Source organism: Natrix helvetica, assembly GCF_964273705.1.
Source record: "Natrix helvetica genome assembly, chromosome: 4".
NCBI classification, from domain to species: domain Eukaryota; kingdom Metazoa; phylum Chordata; class Lepidosauria; order Squamata; family Natricidae; genus Natrix; species Natrix helvetica.
This window is the reverse complement of record NC_138550.1, coordinates 145,363,032-145,383,444: the sequence shown is the minus strand read 5'-3', so window position 1 is coordinate 145,383,444 and position 20,413 is coordinate 145,363,032. Positions and strand designations below refer to the sequence as shown.

Below are 20,413 nucleotides of genomic sequence, written 5' to 3'. Positions count from 1 at the left end.
CCATTGCTTTTTGTTCTACCCTCAGGTGCGTTGGAGAATATTTTGACTCCCTCTTCTTTGTGGCAGCACCTGAGATATTGGAACACTGCTATCATGTCTCCCCTAGTCCTTCTTTTCATTAAACTAGACATACCCAGTTCCTGCAACTGTTCTTCATATGTTTTAGTCTCCAGTCCCCTAATCATCTTTGATGCTTCAAAGCTTGTCTTGATTTTGGGAAGCAGATACGTATGAGCCGTGCTAGGTATATTGAGCTTAAAGAAGGGAAGGCTCAGGGGAAACATGATAACAGTCTTTATTTATTTATTTATTTGGTTTGGTTTGGTTTGGTTTGGTTTGGTTTGGTTTGTCAAACATGTACAAGATAACAGGTGTAAGTATAAACATGGGCATGAACCAGTGGTGGGTTCTAGATCCCGATGCAACCTACCTTCCAGCGGCGCCTCCTGCAACGCTCCAGCTGCTCAGCGGAGTGTCACGCAAGCGCTGTACGCACCATGCACAGAAGCGCTGAAGAGTTTAAATACAGGTAAGGACGACGGGTGGGCGGTTGGGCCCTCCAGAGCAGAATGGTACCCGGTGCTCCGGGCAGGCACCGGTATGCCTGTACCGGGGCGTACTGCCTGCAACCCACCACTGACATGAACAAAGGAAAGGAGTACAAATAAATGGGGACAGTAGGACAGGGACAGAAGGCATGCTGGTGCACTTATGCATGCCCACTTTACGGACCTCTTAGGAATGAGGTGAGGTCCACGGTAGACAGTTTGAGGTTGAAGCTGTGGGGTTTAGAGGATGTAACAACGGAGTCAGATAGAGCATTCCAGGCATTGACCACTCTGTTGCTGAAGTCGTATATTCTGCAATCGAGTTTGGAGCGGTTTACCTTGAGTTTGTATCTATTGTATTATTGAGGTTGAAGCTGAAGAAGTTGTTGACAGGCAGGACGTTGCAGCAGACAATTTTGTGTACTATGCTTAGGTCTTCTAATACTTTAAAGGGCTATGGCAAGGGGAAAAAATGCACACCTATACTCCGTAGTGCCCCAGGATAGGATAAGAACCAACAGATGGAAACTTTATAGAGAGAGATACAAACTCAAAATAAGAAGGAACTTCCTGACTGGGAGAGCTGTTAAGTAGAGAACACAACCTACTTCCTGGAATCACGGGTGCTTCATCACTGGAGATTTTCAAACAGATGTTGATCAGCCATTTGACTGGGGTCGACCTAGGATTCCTCCCTTGTACAGGAGTTAGAGTAGAAGACATCCAAGTTCCCTTTCAACCCTCCATTGCTATGGTTCTGTAATTCTATGCTTCCGAGGAACAGAATAAAGGCAATTTTTCAACATTTCCTCTGGAACCGTAGAATGATTTGGTGGGAAATCAAGTCTTGTCTATTAACTTCGGGAATTCTTCCAGCCTCCTTTAGGCAAGGCGTAATGGCCTCTTTTTAATATGCCTCCATCCTTCATTCCAAGGGGTAGTTTTGTATTTCCCCTCATGTTGCTGCTGCTATTGTTTTAGTCCCTTCCTCCCCCCCCCCCCCCGAACAAGAGCAAATATAGCAAGAGAAAAAAAGCAGTGGAAGAGTGCCAGCTACTCCCCCTCTTTGCATCTTCCCATTGGCCAGCTGGAAGAAATCCTGGCTGGGATACCAGTGCAACAACCCAAGATTAGTGCCAGGATTGTGACTGTGAGGAGGTTTTTCTTAATCTCTGTTTTAGAGTCCTGGGACAGTTAGTGGGAAATAGTTTGGATTGCTTGTTAAAAATCTGTTTGCTCCAAATTTAATATGTCTGTTCCCAAGAGCGCTATTATTCTGGACCCCGTCTAAGTCAGAAGAGTATTCACTAATTTAAAAAAGAGGGCTTCCTAATGATTGCACCCATATTATGGAACATCTTGACCCACAAAGTTAGCTGGTGTCCTGCGTGGCTGTTTTTTCATGTTGCTGGATATGAATATTGTTTATTCAAACAAGCATTTGTTATATCTGGTAGAAAATATTTGTTATGTTTTGGTTTTAAATATTGACTCTGCGTGCTGTTCTTGGTTGTTTTGTTAAAATTGTTTTTATGTAATTGTAAACAGGCCTCTGGGGTGTTTTTATTCAAAAGGATATAGATGCCTTGTTAAATAATGGTGCTGTGTAATGTTTCAGATCCAATTCTGCAAAATGCTTTGTAGCTGACAGGAGCATAACTGTTGCGCTGGGCTGCATCTCCACATTAAAGAAACTCCACGGCCTTAATAAATACAATACTGTAAAATCACCATATTTTTATTCCTCACTATATGTAGCCCCTGAAAGTATTCACATTTTGATATTGTGGTAATTTTAAAAAAAGTAACATAGCATTCCCTCTCTTTTTTAAAGTTCCATTGATTTCACATGAAAATAAAATAAAATAATTTCCACCAGGGACATGTGAAGTTTGATGTGGGAAATCAATTCAGACAATTCTTTGAAATTGACAGATTACATTGTTCAATAATCATAGCGCTAAATCAGTTATTCCAATTGGATCAGAACTAATCTATGCACCTTTAGTTCCTATCCAAACTAAATTAAATTTGACTTTCCCAGGCTTTAGAACATTTACTGTTATGCTCCAAGCATATTATATAGTCATGATGGCGAACCTATGGTACATGTGCCACAGGTGGCACGCAGAACCCTCTCTGCGGGCACGCAAGCTGTCACCCCAGCTCAGCTCCACCGTGCAGGCGCTCAGGCCTCCCACCAGCCCGCTGGTTTTTGGATCTTTGTTGTGAATGCATGGGGGACAGGGCACATGCAAGGGGTCACATGTGCATGCATAGGGGGAGCGTGGGGGGTCATGTGTGCATGCACAGGAGGGCGGGGGAAGAATGGGGGTTCCCATGCACATGCGTGGGGGGTCACACATGCATGTGTGGCAGGCAGGGTGCGCAGGGAGGGGCTTGTGTGCATTTTTGGCATGCGACAACAAAAGGGTTAGCCATCACTGTTATAGAGAGTAAGGGACAAAAATTAATTTCAGCATGCTGACTAAAACCAACTTTTATGTACCGATTTGTTCAAATCAGTCACTTTCATTGACCACTTCTTTTTTTAAACAAAAACCACCTGCAGCCTGGTAATTTCAATGTACTCTTCAAAGTTGCATGACATTTTTTCACGCTTATAACTCACAGAAGTTGAACTACATTGGGTCATCATTTGCGATTGAGTTCTCAAATGTTGTTTCACAGGGATGACGTGGGGGGAAAAATAATTGATTCAGGAATGTTGCCCACCGGTGTCTAAACAGTCTTGGTAATGTTGCTGAAGATCTTATTAGGGAAATGACTGATGGGGTTTTTCATCTGTTAGGCAATTGCTTGCTAAGAGTGATGTTGTTTTAGATAATGTGTACATGGAAAGAGAAATTACAGACTTGAGGAGGACAAGCTAAGAACATTTTGTGGTGCAGGTTGTTTTCTCTGATGTAGCAGCCCTGCGCTCGACCTGGATAGCTATAAATAAATGTCAGTATTTTTAAAACATTGGTAGGACTGATCTTCTTCCAAAGGAAACAAGACCAGCATAACTTTACCCTGGAACTTCTTACCAATCAAAAAATAAGTATAATAAGGTACATTGATGACTTATAGTTGCGGTCTAGATGGTCTGAAGGTGCTGCAGGATGAAATGGCAGAGAACTATGACGTTAAAGTGGATTTTACTACTAGACCACACACAGTGGCATTTTTCTAAAACCGCTTCTGTGTTTTTTTAAAACAGAAACTTTCCATGTAACTATAATATCTGACTGATTGTAATCTATCCTGCCCTATGCTACTGCTCCTTCTTTATACAAGACTTTGTTATATTCATTCAATTCAGAACAGTATAACTAAGACCTACTACTGCAGGATTTTGCTTTATGTATAGAGTATATAATGTGTCAAAGTGTCCTTGTTTAAAAAGCACTGTGTCCACAACAATATGTAGCATGTACTTATCTGGATCTCGTTCACAAATGCCCATAAAGCTATGAAAGATTGTGCATGAACCAGTCTTAGGATCAAGGAAAAATATATAGTTTTTGTTTGAGAGGAAAACAATATGGCTCAGTGGCTAAGACTGAGCTTGTTGATCAGAAAGGTCAGCAGTTTGGTGGTTCAAATCCCTAGTGCTGCGTAACGGAGTGAGGTCCCGTTACTTGTCCCAGCTTCTGCCAACCTAGCAGTTCGAAAGATGTAAATAGTAGAAAAATAGGGACCAGCTTTGGTGGGAAGGTAACAGCATTCCTTGCATCTTTGTGGTTTCGTCATGCTGCCCACATGACCACGGAGACATCTTCGGACAGTGCTGACTCTTCGGCTTTGAAACGGAGATGAGCACCGCCCCCTAGAGTCGGGAACGACCAGCATGCATGTACAAGGGGAACCTTTACCTTTAAATTTTGCAGTTATTAGTTACAGTACACAATTTAAAAAAAATTAAAGTAATTCAAATAACATTACAACAATGTTTTTGATCTTCATTTTAACAGAACTTTATTGTACTGGATAATTGTTGAGCAATTTACCTCTTTTTTTTTAAAAATCTAACACAGCTCCTTTATGCCAATTATATTGCTCCTTCTGCTGCTATGGATATTGGAATAGAACAGCCTACAAAAAATGAAATTTACAAAAGAATTGATCCGCCATTTGAAGATCTTTTTGACCCAGCAGAAGAATATATCCTCACCCTTCTTTTGGTTCCATGGATGAAGATGATAGAGGAAGACCGAGAAACATATGGGAAGGTAATCTATGAACATATACATGAACAGTGTGGCATCCGGGTATTGTTAGTTTTGATGCATAATAATAGTGGCAATCAGGGACGTGCGGTCAGGGGAGGGGGGGAGGCAGAGCCTCACCCCTCTCATCATGAAAAGAAAAAAAAAGGGAAAAGGGAAAAGGCAAACGTGGTCCGATTCCCTGCCTTCCTGAGTCAACATGAAGGGGACCGCGGAGTGCGCTCCGCTGGCTCGCGCTCCGCGGTCCCCTTCATGTTGACTCAGGAAGACGGGGAATGGGACCATGTGTGCAGGAGGAGCGCGCTCCGCGGTCCCGCGGTTCACATTCTGCGGTCCCCTTCATGTTGACTCAGGAAGGCAGGGAATGGGACCACGTGTGCAGGAGGCTGAGGCTGCCTCAGCCTCCTGCACACGTGGTCCCATTCCCCGCCTTCCTGATGACGTCACCAGCCTCACCAGCGATAAATCTCACCGCATGTCACTGGTGGCAATATTGATAATATTAGTTACATTAATAATACTCACATAATTATAATAATACTATAAATATTACCGTAAAACTGAAGTTATTAACATGTTAGTATTTGCTCCAACAGGTATATAATCCTTCCATATGAAGCCTGTCTTGATCTTCCTAACTATGACCTAACTTCCCTTTCAGCATCTCCTTTGTTTGACTTTACTCCATTCAGAGGTGGCATTCAGCCGGTTTGGACCGGTTTGCCTGAACTGGTAGTGGAAACTGCAGGTTGCCCGGCCCACCCGCCCCAGCTCTATGCTGTCCTATTTAGGCACATTTTCAAGCCAAAGTGCATGCGTGGAAGATCTAGTGCAGTGTTTCTCAAACTTGGCGACTTAAAGTCGCCAAGTTTGAGAAACACTGATCTAGTGCATGCATGGACGGAAGGGGCATGTGCATTCACATTTGCGAACCGGTAGGGAAAGTAAGCGAACCCCCCCACCCCACCCCCCCGATTCCATACCTCCCATCAGTCTGCATTTTTCATTCTCCCATATTCATGCCAAATCCTTTGCTCAAATATAAAAAGACTGCCCTTGGCAATTTTTAACTGAAGGCTTATTGCTATGCCAATTAAACAAAACCAAGTGATACAAGGTAATTTGTAGGCACATAGTTCTGCAAAACAAATCAATATTACCAGCTATCTGTATACTTTTCAGCTTGTACTTCGAATCAAGTATTTAGGATGCTTTTCCCCAGCAGCATTTCAAAGGAGGTGATATTAGCAATTACTTCTTCCTTTTTGCTGGCAAGAATAGCAGTTTCAATGAAAAAAATATTTTTCAATTGCTTAATTGCAACCCCTTGAACGTTAAGTTTTGGTAAATGTTGCAGAGTGTTCCTGTTTAGAGATCAGTCAGCCTTTCTGTCCAAGTTAGTAATCCATTCTTCTGTTTTCTTTTTCAATTCCATGACTGTTGAGCATAGTGCAAGTTTAAAAATTTTTTCTCCTTATGTTTTCAGTTTTAGTTAAGTTTCCCCTCCTTAAGCTTTTAGGATTTCCTTTGTAATTGAACAGACCTTAGCATTCTCTCTAACATGCTGATACCTATGCTATATTTTGGTGCTCCTGTTTTATTTGTTTATTATTTATCAACATTATTTGCAATTCAAATTTCTGGATTCAAATCCTGCCAAGGTAGCTTACAAATAATCTCAAAACTTGTTAATGTTTCAGTAAAGATTATTTGCCTGTAGTCCCAATAATCACTACCTATTCACCACTGGTGGGTTCCTCTCCCCGTCATTACCGGTACGCTGCGCACAGGGCCAGGAGTCCTGGTCGTGCATGCTTGTTGCACATGCATGCACACTCCACTGCCCCTGCGACACCCAGCTGTTTGTTGAAGGTTGCGCAGGTGGCGCACACTGTGTGCGCGTGCGAAATTGGCCGGTTGCCTTAAAAACAGGTATAGAACGCGGGCAGGTGAGTGAGCCAAATGAGCCACCATGCCAGTATGGTGGCCGCTGCTCCCAGCTATTACCAGTATGCCCGTACCAAGCCGTACCGGCCAGAACCCACCACTGCTATTCACTATCGGAAGTAGCAGTGTTCTTTTTAGTGCTTTTAGCATCTTTTTTATAACAAACAAATAAATAAATGCACTTGTTAGTCCATATTAAATAAACTGGTGAATTTATGTTAAATTTTGTTTTTCGTGCAAAACAAAAAATAAAACAAAACGTATCAATTAGTATGCAGACACCGCTAGTGACTTTGTCAGTTTTCTTTGAAAATGAGAGGATATTTCTCCCTACCTGAGATTCTGTGGTGGAATGTAGTCTGGATTCCCAGGAGGGAGGGAGGGGCTGCATTCCAGAGGGCATACTATGGAAGGTCTTAACAACTTCTAAAGTATATCTACAGTGATGCAACTAGTTTGGCAAGATTTCCGTCTATACCGTGTTTCCCCCCCCCAAAAAAAATACGACCTACGCCTAAAACAAGTTGTAGACCGATTTTTACTCCTGTGCCTAATATAAGTCCTACCCCAAAAATAAGCCCCAGTTAAGCCCCCCCCCCCATCTGGTTGTACAAGGTACATGTGTAAAAAATCAAGCTAGGGTGTTGGTGTGGGAGCTGAGCTGCCCCATGTGCCCCGCACCTGCTTACCTTCAGACCACCTCAGCCAGGCTGCCAATGTCCCAACACTTCTTGTGCAGCTGGCCAACTTCTGCTCCTGCTTGTGGCCACTCATGGCTGAACACCACATGATGCATTGTACCAGTGCTCCGCCCGTGGCAGGATGCTGTGTGATACGTTGCACTAGTGCTGCCCTTGCAGAAGAAATCAGGCAGCAGCGCGACAGGTGTCGGGGCGTGGGAGGCCTGGCTGCGGTGATACTAAGATAAGCAGATAAGACATGCCTCCAAAATAAGACTTGGTTCTTATTTTGGGGCCCAAAAGAAAATAAAACTGGGTTTTATTTTCAGGGAAACACAGTGTCAGCCCTGGAGCCATTTTCCCCCTTGGCACTTCAGGGCTGCCACAGCAAAGAAAGTTGAGCTGTGAAGTGGTGAGGAAGAGATAACTAGGGAATTTTACTTGTAATAAAATTCTTTCTCCTGAGAACCAAGAGTTTTCCCACCAGGTGCAAGGAGTTGGGGTCAGAGATAGTGACCGGTGGATTGTGACCTGATTGGACCATGTGGTGGACTGCCTGGTCAGGGGAGGGAAAACTACTTTGAATTAGGGGGAAACCCAAGGGAGGTTCAGAGTCGGGTTTCCCCAGATGTGCCAATATGACGTGCCTAATAAATCTATTTTTTTAAGGAACTTTCCTGCCTTGGAGTTTTGATTCTGTTGGGCCCTACTTGGAACCCTGACACATGGTAGATAAGGAACAATAAAGGAAACTACTCAGAAGCAACTCCACAAGTCTTCCTTGATTCTGGAGGGGCCAAATGGATGCACACAATATTTGTTGCTTTAGCTGTTTCGGCAAATATTCTCCTTGAATCATCTGGTCTGAAGGAAATGCAACATGCAGAGATATGTCTCCTAAACATTTGTCTTGTTCTTGGCAAGTGTGGTTCTTTGCTACCCACTGTCATTGGCAGCTTTCCTCTCCTACCCCTTCATCTTTCATTCTATGATGTGTGCAGGGTTGATGACAGAAATTATTATTTTATTAGGTGGAGCTGGTGGAAGAAATTCGACAGCTGGACTCCGTGTACTTTAAAAAGCTGAAGGCTTTGCATGCAGAGGGCATTTCCAAGAAGGATGAGGTAAAGGCAAGCACCTATTAACAAAAACAACACCCTTATTCTTGCCTCATACTGAGCGCTTAACCCTATGTGCTTCTCTGGGGCAGCAAATCTGTCTCTTGAGACATCGACGTTTTTACATGGTGCAGTTCTACATTATAAACATTCAATCTCCAACCATTTACTCCCTACCAACCAATTGCTGCGTGGCTTCAAAATTATAGGGTGTCATGAGAAAAGGCTTGCCATGCAAACCAACAATATTCATCCTATTTCTATTAATACTACTAATGCTACTACTACTATTTGATAGAGGGAAGAATATGAGACAATAAACTCCAATACAGGGGGAACTTTATCTGATTATTAAATGCAAACGAGTATTGTTTTCCTTCTATGAGCTTGGGGGAATTAATATTAATTATAAGCAGTTGATGACTCACGACAAAAGGAAAATCCTCCAGCTTTATATTAAAAGTACTATGAGAAATGAATTGTAGATCTCACTAGATTTTATTGTCATTTTAGTTGTATAGCCAAAATGCTACATTCATTGCTCTTTCTCACATATATACCGATATAGCAGTGATGGCAAACCTTTTCAGCACCGAGTGCCCAAATGAAAACATGTGTGCATGCGTGTGCATGTGCACTCACCAGTGTGCCGGAGACCTGAAGACCAGCTGGCCGGCACTCAACTGCCTGTTATTTGGCCATTTTTTGGCTGTTTTCAGGCTGTTTTGGGGGGCTGTTTTCAGGCCGTTTTTCAGACCATTTTTGCCCCCCCCCAAAAAATGGTCTGAAAATCGCCCAGAAAACTGCCCCCGAATGGTCTGTTTTTTGGTTGTTTTTCCGGCCATTTTCTGGCGCTCTGACACCCGCGAAAACCAGCTGGCGACGGTGCGTGTGCCCACAGAGAGTGCTCTACATGCCACCTCTGGCATGTGTGCCATAGTTTTGTCATCATAGTGATATAGCATCAACCAGTTAACAATATTTCATACAATAGATAGGTGATGTTGAACCTTTTCGGCATGAGTGCCCAAAGCGGAAGCCCCGTGCACATGTGAGTGTGCGCGTGCCGGAACACTGGAAATTGGAAGACCAGCTGGCCAATGCGTGCATGCCTGTTTATTTGGCCGTTTTTTGGGCCATTCTCAGGTAGTTTTTCAGGCCGTTTCCAGGTGGTTTTCCAGGCTGTTTTTAGGTCATTTTTGGCCTGAAAAATGGCCTGGAAATGACCTGGAAATGGCCAGGGAAACAGTCTGTTTGTTGGCCGTTTTTCAGGCCATTTTTCGGTGCTCTGATGCCTGCGAAGACCAGCTGGCCGGAAACCAGAAGAGCCCCTGCGATGGCACGCTTGCCCACAGAGAGGGCTCCGCATGCCACCTCTGACACACGTGCCATAGGTTCGCCATCACGACAATAGACCATAAAACACATGCTAGGCATATTCCTGAATAGTAGTATAGTATAATAGTATTTTTACCATAAAAAACCCATAGCTTTCTCCTTGCTCTAGCAATAAGGAAATAGTTATACTGTTAAATCATATCCTAAGGCAGACTTCTGGAAATTCTCAATGTGTTGAACTTCAACCTTCATAATTCCCAGCAAATGTAACCAAAGAAGCCCACTGCAGGAAGGACAGTGGAACAGAACATACCAGTTTCCTTTAAGAAAAGTGCTTTGAAAGCATGATGTTACAAAATGGCCCATTTTCAAAGCAACAATTTGGCTCTGACATAGTGCTATAGACAACATATGTGCAATATGCAGATCACCTTCTAGAAGTCATGTTCCCATTTTCTGGCTATAACTGCTATGGTGACCTAGATTCATATCTTGTGTTGAGAGAAACAATACATTATCTTCCATTGAGGACCTGTATACTGCATGAGTCAAAAAGAAGGCAGTGAAAATATTTACAGACCTCTCATATCCTGGACATAAATTGTTTCAACTCCTACCCTCAAAATGACGCTGTAGAGCACTGCAGACCAAGACAATTAGACACAAGAACAGATTTTCCCCAAACGCCATCACTCTGCTAAACAAATAATTTCCTTAACACTGTCAAGCTATTTACTAAGTCTGCATTACTATTAATCTTCTGTTCATCGTTCCTCAAACCCATCTCCTCCCACTTATGACTGTATAACTGTAACTTTGTTGCTTATATCCTTACGATTTATGTTGATTGTTTCCTAGTATGATTTGATTGCTTATTTGTACCCTATGACTATCATTAAGTGTTGTACCTTATGATTCATGATGAATGTATCTTGCCTTTTTACGTGCATATGCACCAAAGACAAATTCCTTGTCTGTCCAATCACACTTGGCCAATAAAGAATTCTATTCTATTCTATTCTATTCTATTCTATTCTATTCTATTCTATTCTATTCTATTCTATTCTATTCTATTCTATTGAGCCAAGGGACTACATACCTTTAAAATGCCAGCAATTGTCATGGTGCCAATGCTATATTAGATTGATGATACAAAAAAGGAATAATGACCTTTTTGTTTTTTTTTCTTATATTATACACAACTCTAGTTTTTGTAGTCAGCTGTCACTCCTACATAAAGCCATTAATTAGTGACAAGAGATGATATAGATATTATCTTTAATCAAATGCACCCAGTCACAGATCTGGATGAGCAGAGGTGTCGTTTAATCTTTGATTCTGAAATACAATGAAACTATATGAAACAAAAAAGAAATACATATATCTTTGTGGGCTAAGAAATCAGGAAATATGAGTATTATCTTGTACAAATTTTTCCTCAGGCTTTGGCAGTTGAAGAAGTTCTCCAGAGGTCTGAGTCTATTCGACTTGTAGACTCCATTGAACAAGACTATCTTGAAGGTTTCAAATCATACTCCATTACGCAATTGCTTAACAACAGGACAGATCTGGAACAATTCCGTATCTTTCTTGAGGAGCGATCAGCAAGGTATTTCTCCTGTTATTGCGTAGCTCTGTTGTGAACTCCCATTTCCCTAGTAATGTTTATAATTTCTATATCTTGCTTCATTGATATGACAATGAAATAACAAGACTCTTCACAGCTAACATCTTTAAAGAATGAGATGTGTATGAATGCCGTAATTCGTATATCCTGCACTCCAAATTCCATCTTTAAAAAAATGTTTTGGCTCCAGGCACATTTTAACCTACATTATATTCCAGCTTCCGTTCTTGTCATTTCCATCCACTGATTAAGGATATGATATCCATATCTGAAGATATACTTTCTTCTAGTTCCGTGATGGCGAACCTATGGCTTGCGTGCCACAGGTGACACATGGAGCCCTCTCTGCAGGCATGCCAGCCGTTGCCCCAGGCCAGCTCCACCATGCCTGCGCGCCTGTCTTTCACCGGCCAGCTAGTCTTCGAGTCTCTGCTGTGCATGCGTGGGGGACAGGACACATGCTGGGGACATGCGCACACTTGCATGGGGGGGAACATGCACGGGGGTGCTCGCATTGCATTTTGGGGTCTTGTGCAACGCGCCATTTTGATTTCCAGATTGGTGCAGGAGGCCTTCCAGGCCCAAAATGGGCTGCGGGGGCACTGTGCAAGGGCGGGGTGGGGTGGGGCGCATGTGTGGGGACAGTGGGGGTGGTCGCAGGGGGGGTTGCATGCACAGGGGCAGGGTGCACAGGGAGTGTCACGTGCACATTGAATTATGGGTGCGGGTAAGCACTTTCGGCATGGGACAACAAAAAGGTTAACCATCACTGTTCTAGTTCATTTGTCCAGGACCAAAGAATAAAGAGGAATATAAAACAAGTTAGATTAATGGAAGAAATTTTGTAATCTCACACATGCAGCATTCAGTGCAAAGCATCTCTCTTTTATTGAGATTTTACAAGAATTCTGGAAAGGTGTCATTTAGCGTGCTACAGGTGCAAAGCCTACATAAGCCAGGAGGGTTCCTATAGCAATCTAGGTCAGTGTTTCTCAACCGTGTTTTGTTTTGAAGGGCCCCTGCAATCAGACCAATCTAGCAGTGATGTTTATTAGGGTGTGGAAATTGATTCTTGCTCAGTTTGAATTTGTGATTCACTTAAATGTACCAATTTGATTCAATTTAAAAATTCAAATCAGTTTGGAAAAACTCCCAATTAAATGTAACATTTCAATTTATAGCATTGTTTTCAACTTGGTTTTCTCAAGCCTTTCTCTTCAAATCTGACCATTTGATTCCATTTTCTAAAGCAGTAGGAAAGATGCCTCAATTTAGAGATATGCTGAACCGAATCTGTGAATCAAAGTTTCACAAAGCTGTAACATGTGTGCAATTAAGGCACATGACTTTTTATAGATTAGATAAAGAGTTTCCAAGCTTAACTTAGTTGGGTTGAAGTAAAGAGTTGTAAAACCTGAATTCAGTTGGAATAGTAAATGGAGCATGTAAATGAGCCAATTACTTTGAAAGAAAGAAATCCCTGCTCTTTGTACTATGTAAGAAATACGTCCTCTCTACAGTATGCCGTGTAGAAACATAAAGGAAGGAAGACTTTTGGGTCTTATGGGCAATTGTAGTCTAGTGTACTTACTGTAGTTGTAGAGGCTACAAGCAGTCTGTTTCCATTTAAAGGTTTTGATTTTGTTATTTTTTTTTCCCTTTGTACTTTCTACTTCTCGTTGGTCATAATTGCTCGAAATATATTAATTGGAACAAACTTGCATACAGCCAAATTCGGGTATGTTTCCCTCCTGCTTTTCCAAGTTCTGGTTTATGGCAGTTGGTTAATTAAAATTTCCCACACAGGCAAGATTAGGTTATCAGTTGTCAGTAAGGAGATGGTACTTTTTTCTTGATCTTTCTCCCTTGTTGCATTCCAGCTCTCATTAATTGGAATTGCTTAAGATACGTTAATTAAAAGGCACTCAGACGAAGCAAATCTTCATGCTCCTAGACTCCTTTAAAAACAGAATCTTTTCAAGTCCAAAACCAAATTTAGAGTTTGTGTTTAAGTGGGTTTGTCACTTCTCTTCTTTCTTCTTTCTGTCCAAATTATTTCAAGCAAATGGCTCTCTTTGGGGCTAAGTGATTCAACCCTCCATTTTCCACTTCTTTCTTTTTGCAAAAATCCCGATCTGTCCATCAATATTATTTATGCTCTCAAGTTTCTTTGCCTTTTCCAAATTCTGATTTATTACTGTGAGTTAATAGATCTTACCAGGCTTTCATTTTGCCTCTGCATGCTCCTCTTCAGCTGCTTTGGCCTGGAGCCAGCTTTTTGTGCAGCCATGTTGCCATGCTGCCGCCACGGCTCCGAGTCAGAGGGCAAATCTCTGACCTACGAGGGACCTGTTGCACTCCCTCTGGGTCTGATGAGACACTTCCCCTTCTTCAACCCCCACAGGGGGGTTCTGATCCAAAAATGGATCTCAGAGACAAAGTTTGTCAGACAGGGTTCATGTGAGACTCTTCAGAGCTCACATCCCCCACGTCTGTCCAGCTGGAGAACTTCAGGTCGACTCCTGTTTCCATTTAAAGGTAAAGGTTCCCCTTGCACATATGTGCTAGTCGTCCCTACTCTATGAGGCAGTGCTCATCTCAGTTTCAAAGCCAAAGAGCCAGCGTTGTCCGAAGACACCGTCATGGTCATGTGGCCGGCATGACTAGATGCCAAAGGTGCACGGAAAGTTGTTACCTTCCCACCAAAGATGGTCCCTATTTTTCTACTTGCATTTTTACGTGCTTTCGAACTGCTAGGTTGGCAGAAGCTGGGACAAGTAACGGGAGCTCACCCCATTACGTGGCACTAGGGATTCGACCCGCTGAACTGCCAATCTTTCTAATCAAGAAGCTCAGCATCTTAGCCACTGAGCCACTACATCCCTTTCAATTTAGTTTCCATTTAGGAAGCTATTAATATATCCTTCTCTAACGTGGCACCTTCAAGATGTGTTTGGCCATGCAAGTTAGGAAATTCTTAGATCTGGAATACAATACATGAAGATTACAAGGTGGAAAGGTTGCTTTAATAAGACAACAGCTATTAAACAATATCAAAAGCTTTGTTAATTGCCATAGTAATAATTTTACATTTGTTGTTGCAATTAAATCAGTATCAACTCCATTACTTTTATTGCCCACAATATACAAGTGATTTGCTATTGGCTTCCTGCAGGACATTTTGCAATCCCCCAGTCTAACCTATGGTCCTCCTGGGTTTTCCTCATGGTCACCATCCAAGAATCAGCTACCCTCTTCCTACATTTTTATGAGTTCAGCAAAAATCAGGAAAATGCTGTCCCTGTTGTTTTTCATTCTCCTATAACTCCACTCCCTCAATATGTGGCAACAAACCAGCCTGTGGCAGACCTTGCAGAGGTTTGGAAGCTAAAGGGGAATCCCAGGTTAAATAATTGGATCAGAGAGTTGAAAATTGTCCCCGTAGAAGGTATGACAAATTCTTCCACATTATTGCCAAGGATACATAAATACATCCACAGTCAGTAGAGGTCAACTTCTGTTTTATTTTTTATTTTATTTATTTATTAGCTTGGTAAGTCCACCTTCCTCTAAGAATTCCAGGTAGCTTACATGGGGATTTCCTTTCATTTTATATAATACCATAAATTTGAATAAGTGGACAAGTTCATAGAAGCTGCTGACATCATCAATGATCTATTAGACAGCTTGTGGAGATTGCCAATTCACCTTTGTCAATCTTCATGGCTCCTGTAAGTATGTGGAAGAATTGCTTGCTCGGAGTGGCAAAGTGCCTGCTGCATACAACAATTGTTGTTGTTGGTTGTGAAGTTGTGTCTGACCCATTGCGACCTCATGGACAACATTCCTTCAGGCCTTCCTGTCTTCTACCATCCTCTGGAGTCCATTTAAGCTCACGCCTACTGCTTCCGTGGCTCCATCCAGCCACCTCATTCTCCATCGTCCCCTACTACTTTTGCCCTCAATCTTTCCCAACATTAGGCTCTTCTCCAGTGAGTCCTTCTCATTAGGTGGCCAAAATATTTGAGTTTCATCTTCAGGAACTGGCCTTCTAAAGAGCAGTCAGGGTTGATCTCTTCTAGGACTGACAAGTTCAATCGTCTTGTAGTCCAAGAGACTCGCAGGAGTCTTCTCCAGCACCATCGTTCAAAGGCCTCAATTCTTTGGCGCTCAGCCTTTCTTATGGTCCAACTTTCACAGCCATACATTGCAACTGGGGAAACCATAGCCTTGACTATACACACTTTTCTTGGCAGGGTGATGCCTCTGCTTTTTAGCATGCTATCTAGATTTGCCATAGCTTTCCTCCCCAGAAGCAAGCAATAACAACAATTACTCAGTACCATTCTATCCATGTTAATTTAGATTATAGAATTTCATTTGGATGTATGCCTGAAGAATTATGAATAAGGATATAACCCACTTAGGAGCATGGTGATTTCAGAGGATGGGGTAATTTAAGGTGAGGATAAGAACCATTCATTTGCTTGAGGCCTCCTGTACTGTTTCATCCTAAAACAGTAAAAAAAAAAAAGGGGGGGGGGTGGAATCTGCCCTTTCCGGTTATGTCAGTAGGTGTAGATAGTGACCATCTTCTCCAATCTTGCCCATCCTTGGCGTGAAGTGATATTGATGATACTGTGACAAAAACATACTGTTTATTTTGTAGCGTGGACCTCCTGTGCTGGATAGACATTGAGCAGTTCAGAAGAATGTTACACAAAAATAAAGTACAACGAGATGAAAAATCTAAGGACATTAAAAATAAATATCTAAACAAGAAATATTTCTTTGGACCGGACAGCCCAGCCACAAAAGAAGAACAAGAGCAGGTAATTGGCAGCATTTAAAATGTTAGCAGAAGTTGGTGCTGGTTCTGTTAGTTCTCACAACGTACGTTTGCCGAGTTGTGTGATTAGTGCTAAGCTATATTTTTCCTGGTGGTCAATATGCATTGTGTTTTCATTTGATCTGATGCCCTTTAAATAATACCAGGCTTCTATGTAGATTCTATTCTATTTCAAAATGCAGCAGCACAGAAGCAGGGAATAACACTCTTACAGATTAAGTAGATTGCAAAAGAACATACTGTTCCATATAAATGAATGTTTCCCTAAAGGTAAAGGTTCCCCTTTCACATATGTGCTAGTCCTTCCTGACTCTAGGGGGCGATGCTCATCTCTGTTTTAAAGCCGAAGAGCCAGCGCTGTCCAAAGACGTCTCCGTGGTCATAGGGCCTGTTTCCTCAGGATAAAACTAACATAATTTGGGCTGCAAAATCCAGATGACCACTAGATGGCAGCAGAATGAGTATTTGACTATAATGGCAATTTCAGCTATTGTGTCATCAAGTTGTTGTCGACTCATAGCAACCATATAGATACCGGTCTCCTAATCATTTTTGTTGCTCTTCTCTGCGCTCTTTCTAGAGTCTCCACATCTTTTCTACATTGTGGCGACAAAAACTAAACGCAGTATTCCAAGTGTGGCCTTACCAAGGCATTATAAAGTGGTATTAACACTTCACGTGATCTTGATTCTATCCCTCTGTTGATGCAGCCTAGAACTGTGTTGGCTTTTTTTTGGCAGCTGCTGCACACTGCTGGCTCATATTTAAATGGTTGTCCACTAGGACTCCAAGATCCCTCTCACAGTTACTACTGTTGAGCAAGGTACCACCTATACTGTACCTGTGCATTTCATTTTTCTTGCCTAAATGTAGAAACTTACTCTTTTCACCATTGAATTTCATTTTATTAGATAGTGCCCAATGTTTTCAAGTTTGTCAAGATCCTTCTGTATCTTAAGCCTATCTTCTGGAGTGTTGGCTATTCCTGCCAGCTTGGTGTCATCTGCAAATTTAATGAGTTCCCCATTTATTCCCTCATCCAAATCATTGATGAAGATGTTGAAGAGTACTGGGCCTAAAAGAGAGCCTTGGGGTACTCCACTGCATCCTTCCCTCCATGTGGAATGCAGTTCCATTGAGGACTACACGTTGAGTGTGGTTGGTCAGCCAGTTACGAATCCATCTGATGGTGATGCTGTCCAACCCACATTCTTCTACTTTATCTAGTAGTATGTTATGGTCTACCTTATCAAATGCCTTACTGAAGTCCAAGTAAACTATATCGACGGCATTCCTCTGGTTCACTAATTTTGTCACTTTGTCAAAGAATGCAATAAGATTAGGCTGGCATGATCTGTTTTTGACAAACCCATGTTGGCTTTTGGCTATTACTTTGTTTACTTCTAGGTGTTTGCTAATCCGTTGCTTGATTATCTTTTCCAGAATCTTTCCTGATATTGAGGTCAGGCTGATAGGTCTGTAGTTTCCTGGATCTATTTTTTTCCTTTTTTGAAGATGGGAACCACCTCAGCTCCTTTCCAGTCCTCTGGCAATTCCCCAGTGCTCCAGAATGTCTGAAAGATATAGTTCAGTGGTTCTGAGATCTCGTCTGCCAGTTCCTTCAGAACCCTGGGATATAATCCATCCGGTCCTGGTGATTTGAATTAGTCTAGGGTAGACAGGTGCTCACTTACTATTTTCTTCCCTATTTCAACTTAGCTTTCCTCACTTCATCTTTACAGGCTCGGGCTATTTGCTGACATTCTGCCTTAGTTATGTTCCCCTCTTTCCACTTTTTATACTTATCTTTTTTGTCTTTCAATGTGTCAGAGAGTTCTTTATGTAGCCATGCTGGTTTCTTTTGGGAGCTGTTATTTTTCTTCTTCATTGGTATTGTGCTAGACTGGGCTTTTGTAATCTGATTAAATGTATTAAATGTGTTTAATATTAGCTAGTATGTGGGCCAGGAGTTATATATGCTTATGTTTTGGAAATACAGGAAATGTGCATAAATGAATTGGTTTATTAAAATTATCTCACAGTACTTTGGCTTTGGGAGTCATTAGGAACTCGGTGGCATATAAACTTAATAAGTTACTATTATTGTTTTGGAAGAAATCAGGCCTCATAATGTATTTTAGAATCAGAGATCACTAACAATAAAGAAGATCTGAGGGGGGGGGGGGCTGCCAAAATATTATAGGATAGTAACCAAAGTTCAAATATCTCAGACATATAAAGTGTAATTCCTGCCCAAGTTTACCTTTTGAGTATCTTCTTATACATAATATTAACAAAAAATTCTTTTAGATGACCATTGATAGGCACCTGTGCATTTTATCAACGTAGGTTATGTTCATTTTAGTTGTAGGACGAAATAGCTGTTTTCCACCTAGTGGAAACTATGCTTCTATCATCTTTCCTACACTGAGTTGGATTACGCCCTCCATCATTTACATTCAGCATGGTTTAGGTGTGCCTGACATGATGGCTGGGGTAGACCAATTTATAAGGAAGACAACAAATGCAAATGTTGCCCTAGATTTGACAGATTACCTAGTAAGGAGTTCACGTTCCTTTATCTGCATATAATAGAAAGTAATTAAGGGATTATATGAAGAGTCTATTACAGTGGAAATTCTTTCCCTTAAAAAGCTGAAGTTGATTTATAGACACAGTAGCTCTGAAGAAGGACTTCTTTAATTCAAAACACCCTGGGCTATAAAATAAAGACATATGATGGATAAAATCATGTATAGTTTAGGACCGAGCTATTTACAGGACTGCCGCTCCTAAACATCCCCGTTATACTTCTGGATCATCTATGAGACAAGTTTGGTAGGTCCCGACAGAGATTTATTGAGCATCTCTGATTAATTTTGCTTTCTGCCTGAAAAGGGGAATGTCTCCCATTATTCCTGAAGCAATTCCCCTTTTCGTTACAATTTAGGAAGGAGCTCAACAAATATTTGTTTATCTAAGTTCCCTAAGTGTATCTGTTTTATTATTTAGCTGTTTTAAAAATAAGTGCTTTATTGTTTTAATGATCTATCTTTTACTTTCATTGGAATTTTTAATTTTTTCCCCTGAAAGCCACCCTGCGAAGGCAGCGCACAGCAAGCCTCAAATATCAATCAATCAATTTTAAATGAATTTTGGATTTTCCTCACTTGTTTTGCCTTGGCTCTGCTTCACTCTCGAACATTTTGTGGTTCCCCCTGGATGTCTTTACTAGGTTATGAAGTCACGTGGAGGCTGGGGGCAAGTACTTCATGAATTAGTTTCTCCCGTGATCTTGTTAGACGTTCAAAAGTATGCCCAGAGGAGATTAGAGACTAAGTGGTTGCCGCAGTTTTATGCCCGTCAAGACATGGAGACGAAACCATCAAAGGTAACATTTGAATAATTTATATGGCAGTCTAGTGACATGTAGTTTGAATTGTGATACCTCTAAGTACTTGATTATCTGAAAATCAATGATCGTAAGAAGATAGTACAGATGACTTGGTAGACAATTTTGCTTCTAATGGATTCCTTAGTAGGTATTCCTGTAAGCCACTGAAAATAAAAGTGACTCTTGAGGCTAGGCCTCTACATCTGGCAAGCATTCCAGAGTTTGCTGGCGGGAGGTAGAAACCTTGATCATTGCAAGATTCTTTCCATCATCCACAATCCCTCCCTCACTGAGACACAAATGCAATTCAGTCCATGTGGAAGCTCACAGAATAATGCCCGTTCTGAAGACAGCAGGCTGGCTCCTTCATGCTCAGGCTGTCTTTTTCTCACACTCCAGCTGTTGCTCATCTTCCCACCTAGGGCACTGCCTTCTATCAAGAACAGTATTGATCCTTTCTTCTGCACGATAGTAAAATAGATGGGAGTCCTTGCCTGGCTATCAGCCAGGCCTTTCATTGAGTGTAAGAAAGAATTATTGGCTCTACGGTGCAATGAATCTACTGGATAAGAAGGGGCTTTTAACTTGGTACCCCTCCAAAGAGGAAAACTGTTGAATCGGCAGAGTCCTCACTTCACTGATTTTATGGGTGTAGAGTTGGGAGATTAAGCCTGGCTTTG

The 20,413-nt window shown here is 41.8% G+C and overlaps 1 protein-coding gene across 1 annotated transcript in view; it reads left to right on the top strand.

Moving 5' to 3' along the window:
• The window catches only part of RGS22 (regulator of G protein signaling 22), a 119,459-nt gene that overhangs the window by 78,577 nt on the left and 20,469 nt on the right, over positions 1 to 20,413 (top strand). The window contains exons 16-20 of the mRNA XM_081952679.1: positions 4,589 to 4,783; positions 8,439 to 8,531; positions 11,306 to 11,472; positions 16,160 to 16,322; positions 19,575 to 19,730. Of these exons, the coding sequence (XP_081808805.1) occupies positions 4,589 to 4,783; positions 8,439 to 8,531; positions 11,306 to 11,472; positions 16,160 to 16,322; positions 19,575 to 19,730 (774 nt within the window). The remainder of the gene's footprint in view (positions 1 to 4,588; positions 4,784 to 8,438; positions 8,532 to 11,305; positions 11,473 to 16,159; positions 16,323 to 19,574; positions 19,731 to 20,413) is intronic.